The sequence below is a fragment of the Ananas comosus genome, linkage group 1, assembly GCF_001540865.1.
Source record: "Ananas comosus cultivar F153 linkage group 1, ASM154086v1, whole genome shotgun sequence".
NCBI classification, from domain to species: domain Eukaryota; kingdom Viridiplantae; phylum Streptophyta; class Magnoliopsida; order Poales; family Bromeliaceae; genus Ananas; species Ananas comosus.
The window spans coordinates 3,339,570-3,352,671 of record NC_033621.1 but is presented as its reverse complement, the minus strand read 5'-3'; the positions used below and the strand labels follow the sequence as shown (position 1 = coordinate 3,352,671).

At 36.2% G+C, this 13,102-nt stretch overlaps 2 protein-coding genes across 6 annotated transcripts; one reads left to right on the top strand and one right to left on the bottom strand.

The window, feature by feature from the left end:
- LOC109717993 (phosphatidylinositol N-acetylglucosaminyltransferase subunit A) lies at window positions 517-8,391 on the top strand. 5 transcript variants are annotated; one of them, XM_020243971.1, is made up of 12 exons: window positions 517-638; window positions 3,127-3,150; window positions 3,236-3,388; window positions 3,481-3,624; window positions 4,396-4,968; window positions 5,240-5,394; window positions 6,765-6,855; window positions 6,983-7,099; window positions 7,289-7,392; window positions 7,558-7,648; window positions 7,781-8,014; window positions 8,130-8,391. In XM_020243971.1, the coding sequence occupies exons 4-11, from the start codon at window positions 3,502-3,504 to the stop codon at window positions 7,865-7,867; spliced, it is 1,341 nt and encodes a 446-aa protein (XP_020099560.1). In that variant the 5' UTR covers window positions 517-638; window positions 3,127-3,150; window positions 3,236-3,388; window positions 3,481-3,501; the 3' UTR covers window positions 7,868-8,014; window positions 8,130-8,391. The 5 variants fall into 5 exon arrangements, with proteins under 5 accessions (XP_020099560.1, XP_020099551.1, XP_020099577.1 ...); XM_020243962.1 differs by having other exon boundaries at window positions 3,127-3,388; XM_020243979.1 differs by lacking the exon at window positions 3,127-3,150 and having other exon boundaries at window positions 523-638.
- LOC109722003 (F-box protein SNE-like) lies at window positions 9,059-11,373 on the bottom strand. Its single transcript, XM_020249845.1, has 2 exons — window positions 10,974-11,373; window positions 9,059-9,442 (listed from the first exon to the last, which is right to left on the bottom strand). Exons 1-2 carry the CDS (start codon window positions 11,213-11,215, stop codon window positions 9,178-9,180), a joined length of 507 nt encoding a protein of 168 aa, XP_020105434.1. The 5' UTR covers window positions 11,216-11,373; the 3' UTR covers window positions 9,059-9,177.

The window sequence follows — 13,102 nt, the reverse complement described above, 5'->3', positions numbered from 1 at the left end:
GAAGTCTAACGGAGCCGATCGTCGATTTGGAAGCCACATCATTGAAAACAACTTGGTACCACGGAGACCTTTGTGCTACCGATAGTATACCGGCCTATATATATATATATAAGCCTAAAAAATTATTTTATTTAAAATAGTCAATTTTGAGACCTTTTGATCATTGGCCAAATGGTGTCGAAAAATTATGAAATTTAGTTTTCAAATACTTTTAATAGTGTAGATGAAGTCTAACGGACCCGATCGTCGATTTGGAAGCCGAATCATTGAAAACAACTTGGTAGCACGGAGACCTCTGTGCTACCGATAGTATACCGGCCTATATATATATATATATATATATATATATATATATATATATATATATATATATATATATATATATATGTGTGTGTGGATGCCACGTGCCCCCATGCATGGTTATCCATTCAATTAATTGAGGGAACAGCCTACACCTCTCTAATTATATTTTTCTTTCTCTCTTTCGTGTGGAGTGGAGAGCTGAAGCGGAGGAGNCCCCTCCCTTTCTAGGGTTTCCGACTCCTCATCCACATCGTTACCTTCCTCCTCTCGTCCTCGCGAGCGATCACCGCATCGGGAGGTGATCCCTCTCTTTGCCACCGCACTTGTGCCGTTCGGTAAGTTTCCGTCCTTTTATTTGGCTTTTTTTTTTTTTCCATTTTTGGTGAGTAATTTTGTGATTTATAGTGGAAACGATCGATCTCCAGGTTTGTTGTTTCGTGATGGGGATCGCATTTCGCGTGATCTCTTATTTTAGTTTTTGTATCCGATTGAGAGAAGATAGGGTTTCATTTTGATTTTGATCCTTGTTCCTTTCTTCTTTTTTCTGTAATCAATGCTTTGATTGGTGGTGGAAGCAGTACAGCGAAAAAGGCGAAATGTTGTTCTCCTTTTAGTTCGGATTACTTGTTGGATTAATGAAATGTGTTTAACTTACAAAACTGTGTGTGATCTTACATTCGTTCAATGTAGAATTTGTTTGGATGCACGAATGCCTTTTTCAGTATTATTTGCTTGCTCGAATCTTTAGTCTTAAACCCACATTTTCTGAAAGCTAGACCAACAAAGGACTAAATGCTGGTCAGCTGAGTAAACACGTGACAAGGTAGTGTTCATGGGATTATATTGTGAAAATGCACAACTACATACGATCGTCCTAAATGGCATCTTTTCCCTACCTTTTTCTTCATCATATCATATTCTTAGATTCTTAGATATTCATGGCGATTTTTTTTTTCTTAGTGGATCAACACTATAAGTAGAATAATGCATACAAACACCTACTATTGGTTTCTTCTGAAGTTAGAACAGGATATTGCTTATTTTCAAGAATTTTTACAAAACAGTGTCAAGTTTGACTAAATCAGGTTCCAGAATACCAGTCCAAACGATTAAAATTACTTTTTACTTTTACTTGTTTTTAATATTCAAATCTTCAATCAAAGTCCTCATATCAACCATTAAAATTGTGTAGTCTTATTCTTAATTATAGGTAGCAGCTCGGAAACTTATAACCTTTGTTGTACTATATCTAACAGTAAAAATCAATTTGTTTAATACAAAATGAACCATCATCCCAATTTTAAAATTCTAGTTTGACTTAGAAAACCCACACGTAGATCCTTATGTCATTATGTGTACAAAACTAGTTCTTGTGTGACGCCCCGCTTCCCAGAGGGTCATCCGTCCTAGAACTACTCTAGCCATAGCACGTTTAATCCTCTTAACCTCTTGGGCTAACCACCGTACAAAATGCTATAGCTGAGTTAAGAGGTTTAGCCCAATTATATCTTATATATAGGACTATTCCAAATCCTAAAAGTGTCACATTCCTCCCCCTTCCTCGTTAGGCTCAAGCACACACAAGCACCAAGGGATGTGATACTCGTCTCACTAAGCTTTGTGGGGAGCAGCGCTCCGCCCACAATGGCCGTCAAGCAGGGAGGCATGCTCGATCAGTTGTATAAAGCTAGCTCAGTCGAGACTTATCTCTGACTTCGAGCTGGTGATTGATTCTAATATTAACTGTGACGCCTTGCTTCCTAGGTGGTCATCCATGATCCATCCTAAAACTACTCTAGCCCTAGCATGTTTAATCCTCTTAACCACTTGGAGCTAGCTACCGTCCAAAATGCTATAGTTGGTTTAAGAGGTTTAACTATATTATATCTTATATATGAGACTATTCCAAATCCTAGGAGTGTCACATCTTGAGGATGAATTAAATACTCTAATGTGATGTTTATATGGATATTGTATGGTGCTATTGTGATGTTTCAATTTGTTTCATATTTGTCATTTAATGTCTATTTGTTACTTAAATTGCTTAGAAGTGAGTTAAATAATATGGATTTGAGATGAACTATGAAATGTAATTTATTTACTTTGTAGTTTGTTCTGACCCCCTATTGTGCATTTGTTTCCTACATGTTGAAAAGTTAGTGGATAAAAGTTCGATATGCTAGTAAAGATTTAGTCAGGAACATGATAGGGTTAATGATTTTCTTAATTTTGCATTTAATTGGCATCTCAAGATGGGAAATATTATGCCCATGTTGTTCCAATATTAATTGGCATACACGTGAGGAAGTTAAAGACCACCTAGTGAACAATGGGTTTCTTCCAGGGACACTTGATGGGTTTGTCATGGAGAATCCATATCCTCCTCTTCCTCTAATAGCAACACACCTTATCATCTATGAGATCCCTCACGTTTTCAAGAGTCATCTCATGATCAAATGGACTCAAGTACATGATGATATGGAAAGATTATTGCGAGATGCCTTAAGAATGCATAATCATGATTCAGATAATTCATCATCGCAACAAGACATTCCAAATGTGCAAAATATCAGAGCTGAGAGTCATGGGAATTGTGATGTAGGTCTTGATAGGCAAGAACCAACTGATGAACCTAATGTACGAGCGTCAAACTTTTACAAGTTGCTTGAAGATGCGAAATAAGAACTATATCCATGGTGCACAAAATTTTCAAAGCTTTCTTTTATTGTGCATATTTTTCCATCTAAAATGCCTAAATGGGTGGAGTAGTAAATCATTTACTGCTTTTTGAATTGCTTAATGATGCATTTCCCAATAGTGCAGCACTTTCGAAGTCTACGTATGATGGTAAGAAATTTATAAAGGATTTAGGTCTTGGTTATGAGAAGATCCACTCATGCCAAAACAATTGTATATTGTACTGGGGTGATAGGTCAGATGAACAATCCTACCATGTATTCGGTGCTTCTCATTGGTTAACAACTACTACTGACAATGTAACCAGTGATAATGTGGGTAATGCCAAAAGAAAAGGAGGACTTGCAAAGATCTTGCATTATATTCGTCTAATACCAAGGCTTCAGAGGTTATTTACTACTGTAACTTCTTATAAAATAATATGCCTTTTTTTTAAAAAAAGATATCTTGTATTTAATCTTCATCATGACTTGTTTACAGGATCTTGGATTTCTGAATGCAATGGACAAGCAACAAAGAAGACATAGAATTTTGATGGTGTCTGATTTTTTCTACCCAAATTTTGGCGGTGTGGAAAGTCACATCTATTATCTGTCACAATGCCTGCTTAAGCTTGGCCATAAGGTCTTCATGTATGCTTTATTTCTTAGCAAAACTAAAGTTCATTCATTGTGCTTTTACTCTTTTTAAATAAATCCATATATTTATGTCAGTAGCCAAAGGCCTATGTAGCATCATTTAGATATTGTTTTACTCTGGAGGCATCACTTGTGCTTTCAAATGTAAGAATCAGTTTGACACCAAACTCTATAGTTTATTTTGATAGAAATTTAGTTAGTTAGGAGTTGAGGGAATAAATGTGTTTATTGATGGTTTTAGAAGATAATTGTGGAAATCATTGAAAAGTAGATAGATCAGAACTTCCTGACAGAGACATTATAAGTTATATTCCAAACAGATTATTTAACAAATGAGTAGTCACTGGAGAATAATTTGCTATGTGAAAGCAGGAAGAATAACTTACAGGTAGCTAGGCACATAGCAAAAAGAATAGGGTGGGGGGTTTATGGGGCAGAAGATGATAGAAGATAGTTTCTTCTTCACTTAAGATGAGAGTTGGCTTACATGGCAATGCTTAGCATGTAAAAAGAAGGCGAGAAAGCTTCTGCCCTTTTTCTCTTCTCATTGCTCCGGGAAAAAAGATGCCGAATATTTCTCCTAAAAATTTCCAGCTTCTTTCTCATCGAAGCTTACCGTATGATATTTTACTTCATGTACTTTGAGGAAATTGACAGAATGGAAGCTGAAAACCCAATTTATCTTCTACTCTATAAATCATCAGTGTGTTCTAGCTTTCTGTTGTTTGATCAATGCCTTTATAAATTGATGTCTCAGGTTGTTGTCATGACACATGCATATGGACAACGTTCTGGTGTACGGTACATGACTGGCGGTCTTAAAGTATATTACGTGCCTTGGAGGGCATTAATCATGCAGAATACATTGCCAACATTCTACTTTACCCTCCCAATTGTAAGGACCATTCTTGTTCGTGAAAGGATATCTGTTGTGCACGGGCATCAAGCTTTTTCGACGCTGTGCCATGAGGCCTTAATGCATGCCAGAACCATGGGATATAAAACAGTTTTTACAGACCATTCACTGTATGGTTTTGCTGATGTTGGAAGCATTCACATGAATAAGGTGCTGCAGTTTACTTTGGCTGATATAGATCAGGCTATATGTGTCTCGCATACGAGCAAGGAGAACACTGTCCTCAGATCTGGAATACCACCAGAGAAAGTCTTCGTAGTACCTAATGCCGTTGATACTGCTATGTTTACACCCTCCCCTAATCGCCTTAGTTGTGATGAAATTGTTATCGTCGTGATAAGTAGATTGGTCTATCGCAAGGGTGCAGATCTTTTGGTTGAAGTTATTCCAGAAGTATGCCGACTTTTTCCAAATGTAAGTGATTTTGATGGTTTCTTTTCGAGAAATTATGACGAAAAATAAAAGAGGAAGTTGATTTTCAAATTGAAATTGTTTTCTTCTATCGGTGAATCTGAAGGAAAAATGGCACATTTTAGTTGACTACTATCCTTTGGTAGTGTTTGGCGGCCTATATAACATCTGCATTAGAGTTTTTTATTTTTTTGATCAGCTTGTGCGTAACTTTATATTGTTCTTCATCTAAGCTGTTATGCTAACTTTATTTACTCATGGCCGCTTTGTTAAGGTCCGCTTTATTGTTGGAGGAGATGGACCAAAACGTGTGCGTCTTGAAGAGATGAGGGAAAAGTATTCTCTCCAGGACAGAGTTGAAATGTTGGGGGCTGTGCAGCATGCTCATGTACGATCTGTACTGATTTCTGGTCATATATTTTTGAATAGGTAATTCTTCTGTTATTTTCCATGCTTGTTTTGTATTGAAAATAATGATGTAAAATGTACTGTTGATATACTTACTGACTTATGTTGCTTTTTAAGTAATCCAGTTTCTGCTTCATAATATATACATCTTATAAAAGATTTTTTGAAAAAAAATTATTGCCTTTTGGTTGTCACTTTTTCTTTAAGTACGCTTATGACTATCCTCATTAGTAGTTCGAGTTTATAATTTTGTAGCATAATACGCTACTTGATGGAGGGTCTATAGTTGGTAAGAATGTTAGGGCATGTTTGGTTCACCTATTTTAGACTATGGAATCGGAATGGAATTTATTGATTCCGATAGTTGCCGTTTGTTTTATAGGAATCAAATTCCGATTCCCATTCCACTCCGGAATGGGAATGGCCAAATCCATTTATGATCCAATCCGGCTTTGAATCCCGGATTGGCTCATTCCAAAGTAAATTATTCAAAATCCTCTTTCACCAACACCTACCACTTCTCCCTTCATCACTTTTTTCTTTCTTAATCAAAACCCTCTCTCAAAAATTTTAAATTTTCATTTCAATTTCCATTCCAATAATAAACCAAACATTTTTGGATCATTCGTCTTACCATTTTCCATTCCAAAACAATCCAATTCCATTTCCCATTCCTATTCCAATCATGAACCAAACATGCCCTTAGTGTAGTCTTTATGCTTGATGTGTATAACAGCATAGTGGTTATACTTGCACAATTTTACAAAGACCTCGAAACAGAGATCTTATTAGGATTCCTACTCAGATCAGTGTTTTGAAGTAGGTTTTAGACGTCTAGAGCTTGCCAATCCTCTGCTTTTGTAGACACCATTATATTTGCAAACAATAAAGAAGAGTTTCTTCTTACCTGTTGTGTCTAGCTTAGGCAAAGTTAGAAGAGGAGGTCATTTTTTTTTCCTCTGAAGCAACAAGGCAGCTTATAGAGCACCACTGCATCCTAGCAACATGATCGCCGTGCCTATGTGTTGCACAGCATGGTGCCGAACTTTGAGGTGTTAGGTGCCAGTAAGCATCACCCATGTCACTGGCACATAAAACCTTGCTTAGGTACCTTGGAGGTTGTGGCTGGGTATTTTCGCTTTCTAGCCTACTAGGTGCTTACCCGTTCTCACCACCTTAAAGCGCCTACATGTTATATGCATTCCAGTTTGAAGCATTGTTTATACTCTATACTTTGACATGTATTTCTTAAGTTCAAGGAAACTTGTATACTTATGCTATTCAGCCTATAATTTACTCTTGTAGTATATTTTATTGCCATAAAATGTTATGTATGCATGTGTTATGATTTCTATCAATAGAATGTACTTTTGATGATCTTTTCATTGCAGCTCGCTTACAGAAGCCTTTTGTATAGCAATTTTGGAAGCTGCTAGTTGTGGATTGTTAACAGTGAGCACAAGGGTTGGAGGGGTCCCAGAGGCATGCAAGTTTGGCAAATTTTATCTATCTCGTGTGGATGCAACATATGCCATATTTTTCTGTAGTTATATTGCAGTGATATTATAGTACTACCAATTCTATATGTAATACCAATTCTTTTTGGCAGGTTCTACCAGATGACATGATAGTACTAGCAGAACCAGCTCCAAGTGATATGGTGAGAGCTGTTAAAAAGGCAATCGACATGCTACCTTATATAGATCCACATGCCATGCACCTCCGTGTAAGTCTTTAACCCTTGCATATTGTACTTAGATCTGGTTTTCAGTAGTTAGTGAGCCTATTGACATATTGAAGGAACCTACAATATTCATCTATTACACACAACCTCTGTGCAGTGATATTTGTGGGAATCTCCATAATGGAAACCTTTTCTTTTTCCCTTTTTTTTTTCCCTGATTATCTGCATTAGATGAAAAGCCTCTACAGTTGGCATGACGTGGCCAGAAGAACGGAGATTGTGTATGATCATGCACTTCACTCCTCAAACAAGAATCTGCTGGAACGCCTTCCGAGGTAAGCATATTATATGCACCTTCATTGTTCATATTCCGAGTTTCCTAAAGCAGAATAAACCTATGGGGAATGCTCTTGAAGGTTGTCTGAATAAATGGTCCAACATAATTGACTACTATTTAACTCACAATGATGTACTTTTCTTTTTCCATCCGCATTTCATAGGTACCTTAGATGCGGAGCTTGGGCAGGCAAGCTTTTCTGCCTGGTCATGTTAGTCAATTTTCTTTTATGGCGCTTTCTCGAACTTTGGCAGGTAATTGTGTCCCGCTGCCCTTTGTTTCCATTTGATGTCATTTCCTATGCCATTTTAACAGGATTATTATACGAGAAAGCTTCGTTGCACTTGCAACTCTGTTTGATAAAATTTGCTGTGTTTTTGCTTTAGCCTGTCGAAAGCATCGAGGAGGTTCCCGACATAACATTTCCATTGCAAAATGATGAGTTAATGCATGATTCCGCTGAAGTTCTTTAAGTTGCGGGAAAGAAGCCTCATCCGAAGGAGGAATATTTTTCTTTGAAAAAAGTTGCAGTTTCTCTGTGGAATATGTCATACAATTTCTCCGGATTCAAAGCTGAGTCTTTTGTTTTGAGTAATAGATCTTCTGTTTTCTTGTTACAGGTAAGGATGCTTTTTGTTTCATCTTTCTCCGTGGTTATTCTTTATTCGGAAGGTACCACGATTCCTCTGATAAATCTTTTACGATTTTCTTATATTTTACATTTTCCTGTTGCAGGTAAGGGTGGAAGAGGATCCTCTCAGTCGCAGATAGATTGTTGCTTCTTTTTCTTTTTTTTTTTCTCTTTTTCTTTTTTTTTTTCCTTTTTCCTTTTTCCTTTTTCCTTTTTTTCCTCCAATGTAATTTTATGTGTTAGGCGTTTTTTAATTATTGCTACGCATTGAAGTTTGATTTGATTGTATGAGTACATGTTTTCCTCGGAAAGAAAACCCAAGCATTCTAATGGAAAAAAGAGACCATCCTCTTTTCGTTTTGGTTATTTAATGTGCATCTCAAGGGCCAAAATCTAGCCGAAAAATAAAAGAAAATTATTAATGTGTTTCCACCAGAATTTAAAAGCTCATTTAGGTATCAGTTATCATTTAAACACCAGTTTAGATAATTCGTTTTACTGGAAAGAAGTGGTAAATTAGTTAATGACCAATTAAATCTGCGATGCATTAATATTCGTGTATTATCCAATACTATCATACAAAAAAATTTAAAAAAGAATGAAAGATAAACTTCTGATCCATAATTGAATTTGAGAATCAACTCGGAGGCGATAAAAAAAAGGAAACGCTGCCTATGTTGGACTCGCCACTTAAAATCCCTCGTGTGGTTGTGCACATGATCTGAAAAAGCTGTCCAAACAACGCTATGGCCCTGTGCTAGACATGTCCCACGCAACACTCAAAAGACGCCCCAATTGTATGCATGATTTAAGGGCCAAATCCAATCAATCGTGTGACTCTACTCGAGAAACATCCTACACAAAAATAAGTAATGGACGAATTCTACAAAATTTTTATCTTTAATTCTGTGTACTAACTTATAACTAACAAGATGTGCAAAATGAACAACGAACTTAAAAGATGAACTCAGTTATTATATGAAATGAATGAATGTAAAGAATTATTATCCTGCACCATAAATATTCTCTCATGCTCTTAATATTTATTATTATTATTATACTAGCAGATATAATACTACTTAATAATGCTCAGCAAATGAAAATAGAGAAGCCCAGTGCACCAATCCCGAGGAAAAGGCCCAACTCTAATTTCTACGGCCCAGATCTCGCTAAGTCGACGGGCCTGCACAGGAACAGCAGTGATGCCGGCCGTTGCCGTGCCGGGCCGAGCCGCTCATAGCAGTCGATGGAGAAGAGCGAGAGGAAGAGCGAGAGCGAGACCGACAACTGGGCCTGGGCCTCGGCCCGGTCCAAATGAATGGGCCACGGCTCACCGGCCCACCGGTTCAGCGCGGTTCGCCGCCCGTCGAGCCGGTCTAGGGCCGGGCCGAGGCAACGGCGGTAGAGGCGGCGATACCTGTCGAATATATAAAAAAATGTTAAAAGACAACTATTTAATGAAATTTAAGTTTTTAGAGAAAAAAAATTGTATAATTTGGAGCGGAGGTTGTGAATTTAAATCCCACGAGAATCCTAGTTCAATTTAATTGGGAAAAATTATATGAAAACCCCCTCAATACAGGTATTTTGGAATGGGCCCTTCAATTTTGCTAATTTTTTTAAAATTTTTGGTGGACATCCTGTTAACTTCTAACTTTTTGCTATTTTTTAAATTATTTTTGCTAATCAACTAAACAAAATAAAAATGGTTAAATGTAGTGGTAAAAAATAAAAAATAAAAAGAAAAAAGAAACGTACCTATGTTGTAACGGATCCCACATCTAAACCCTAAACACAAAGCCTAAACCTTAGACCCTTTAATATATATATATATATATATATATATATATATATATATATATATATATATATATAGATATAGGTGCACNATTGTTGCTACCAGTTTTTTAGTCTTTGGATCAACTCTTTTCATTATTATTTCTAGCCATTGGATTAAATACTATAACCCAGTGGGGACCACTCAACTCTAACCGACTAATATCATTCTTACCCTACAATTTTTCATCCAAAGATTAAAAACTTGATAGCAAAAAGAGCATTTTACTATTAATAGTATTCTAGCCTAATTTTATATATATATATATATATATATAAAAGAGGGCATCAATAATAATTCATAATATGAAGGACTAATTATGAAACTAACAATCTATTAGGTAGGTGGATATTGAAGAAACTAACCCAACCCAAATATAAACAGTAAAATATGCAATTTAAAGTGTATTAATTTAGTTTCCTGTGGCTTCATTTTTATCTTTTTATTATCGATTTTACTAATTTTTTTCGTTAAATCAGTGACAAAGTTAAAACTAAAGAATACTAAAAGAATATTGGATAAACCTAGATGGGGTATCTAAAGTTTTTGCATATAATTTAATAAAATATTAACGAAAAAACTGACGAAAAGATAAAAATAAAATCACAGGACACTAACTTAATACACTTTAAACCACAGAATATTAAAGTGAGAAAGTGCGAAACCACAGAGGTGGTATTTGAAGTTTACCCTAAATAATTTGAATCTCTAAGTTATTAAAAAAAGGAGTTTTTAATTACAATTTATATAAAACACTCTTCAAAGAACAATGTTGAATACATAAATTCTTAAACTGAATAAGTTGGATATTGAACAACTCCTTTTCCTCCTAATTCTGGGAAGAAGTTGGAGGCTTTTTGCTCCAATAATATATTAAATACTAAAATAAAAAAAACAAAGATTCATCTTCACAATATAGTAAATACCGACGCTTCAAAAGTGTCGTCAAATGAACGAATGCTTTAAAGCTTTAGAATATAATTTGCCAACACTTTCAAATATGACGTCAAATTATTTTGATATCATTAAATATCGGGAGAAAAGCGTCCTCGAATATTGATTTTCTTGCGGCGAGTATTTTTAATATTTATATTCAACAGTAGGTACGTACCCGCCGAGGGCGGTGACGACGGAGCGGGTGGCAGGGGAGGGGGAGGGTGAGGGCATGCGGCGGCGGGTGACGGCAGCCCAGAGGCGGCAGACGCGGGCGGCCACCGCCAGGGATCGCGCGTCCAGCCGGCCCAGGATCTCCGCCAGCAGGTCCACGTTGTTGTTTATGCTGATCCCACCATCACCACCACCCTCTTCCTCTTGCTGCTGCTGCTGCTGCTGCTGCTGCAATGTAGCTACCATTTTAGTTGTGTTATTGTTTTTATTTTTTAATCGTTAACTAGGTTTGAGTTGTATTGATGTGTTGAAGAGGAGGAGGAGGAGGAGGAGGAGGAGGAGAAAAGGAGTGGGGGTTGGAGAGGGTTTGACTTGGGAGGGAAATAAGATGATATGAGGGGACGGGTTGAGAGGGAAAATAAACACATGAGAAACGCACCGAGTAGTCTCCATACAATTTTTTTTATTTTTTTTTTCTTTTGAGAGAGAAAGGTAGCATGCTACTCACTTTGTTTATTTTTTTAGAAGTAAACTTAGCTGGAAATATAAATCGACTAGGATTCAAACTTAGGATCTCAAATACCAACCACCAAACCTTTGCCACTTGCGCTGGGACGGTCGGTGTCTCCGTACAATTGTTAGTGAAAGTTCATGTGATTTCACGACTTTAGCGTACGTCGAAATTAAACTGAACTTTGTTACTTACTCTATCGAAGTCGAAATGCTAATCTTTATACAGTTATTACTAATGATTCAGTAAATTTCACGACCTCAATGTCGAAATAATAAATAGACTTCACTCCTCACCCCGCCAAAGTCAAAAGATTGATTTCTGTACAATTATTAGTATAATATATACCTCAGGTGATTCCACGACTTCCACGTCTAAACAAAATTTGGACTTTGCTCCTCACCTCATCGAAGTCAAAAGGCTGATCTCTATACAATTATTTGCGATAACTCAGTGATTTCACAACTTCAGCGTCGGAATATAAACTAAACTTCACTTCTCACCCCACCAAAGTCAAAAAGCTGATCTTTGTACAATCGTTAGTATAATTGTTAAATTGATTTCACGACTTCAGTGTCGAAATAAAAACTGGACTTTGTTTCTCACTCCACCAAAGTCAAAAGGCTGATCTCTATATAATTGTTGTGATAACTTAGTGATTTCACGACTTCAGAGTCAAAAAAAATATTGGCTTCTCTCTTCACCCCACCAAAGTCAAAAGGCTGATCTCCATATAATCATTAGTAAGACTTCAGTGTTGAAATAAAAATTGGACTTTGTTTCTCACCCCACTGAAGTCAAAAAGCTAATTTCTATACAATTGTTAGTAATAACTTAAATGATTTCACGACTTTAGTATCGAAACAAAAACTGAACTACTCCACTTCTCACCCTACCGAAGTCAAAAGGTTGATCACCGTACAATTGTTAGTGATAGTTTATGTAAATTTATGACTTCAGTGTCGAAATAAATGATGATGTTATGTTTTTCTCAAATCCACAAGTTTAACCTCCGAAACCATGAAACTTTTGACTTAACATAAAATATGTGAACAAGAAACATACAACATACTTTGTTGCTAATAATAATTCAAAAAATATACTTTTTTTTTAACTACAAATTGAACTTTAAATCTAATTATATATATAAATAACATGATCATTTTATAGCTACTTAGGGTGTTATACAGAGGACGAAGAGGAAGAGAGCATCTAAAGAACAAAGGGATGGGGCCAAAGAAGAAGGGGCCAAAGAGAGAGCTTAGAGATGCGTAGAGAAACGTTGATCGAGGAGGGGTGTATTTATTTTCCATTTTCCTTAAGGTGTCAAATAATGAAACAAACGTAATGCAACAAACGTGATTATAATAAATGAAATGGATCACGTCATGTTAATTATTATATCATTTATTTATTAATCGCGCTGTATAATTAAGTGACTATATGTATACATACATAATAGGGTCTGTATATATATGTATATATAAAGAAAACTTAAAAGTAAGCCTATTAAAAATGTGTAGGACTTGGGTTTATTCAATGAATTGTTCTAACATCTCTAACGGTCGTGGAAGAAATTAAGGGGAAAAAAAATAAAAATAGCTAATTATTTTTTGTTTAAC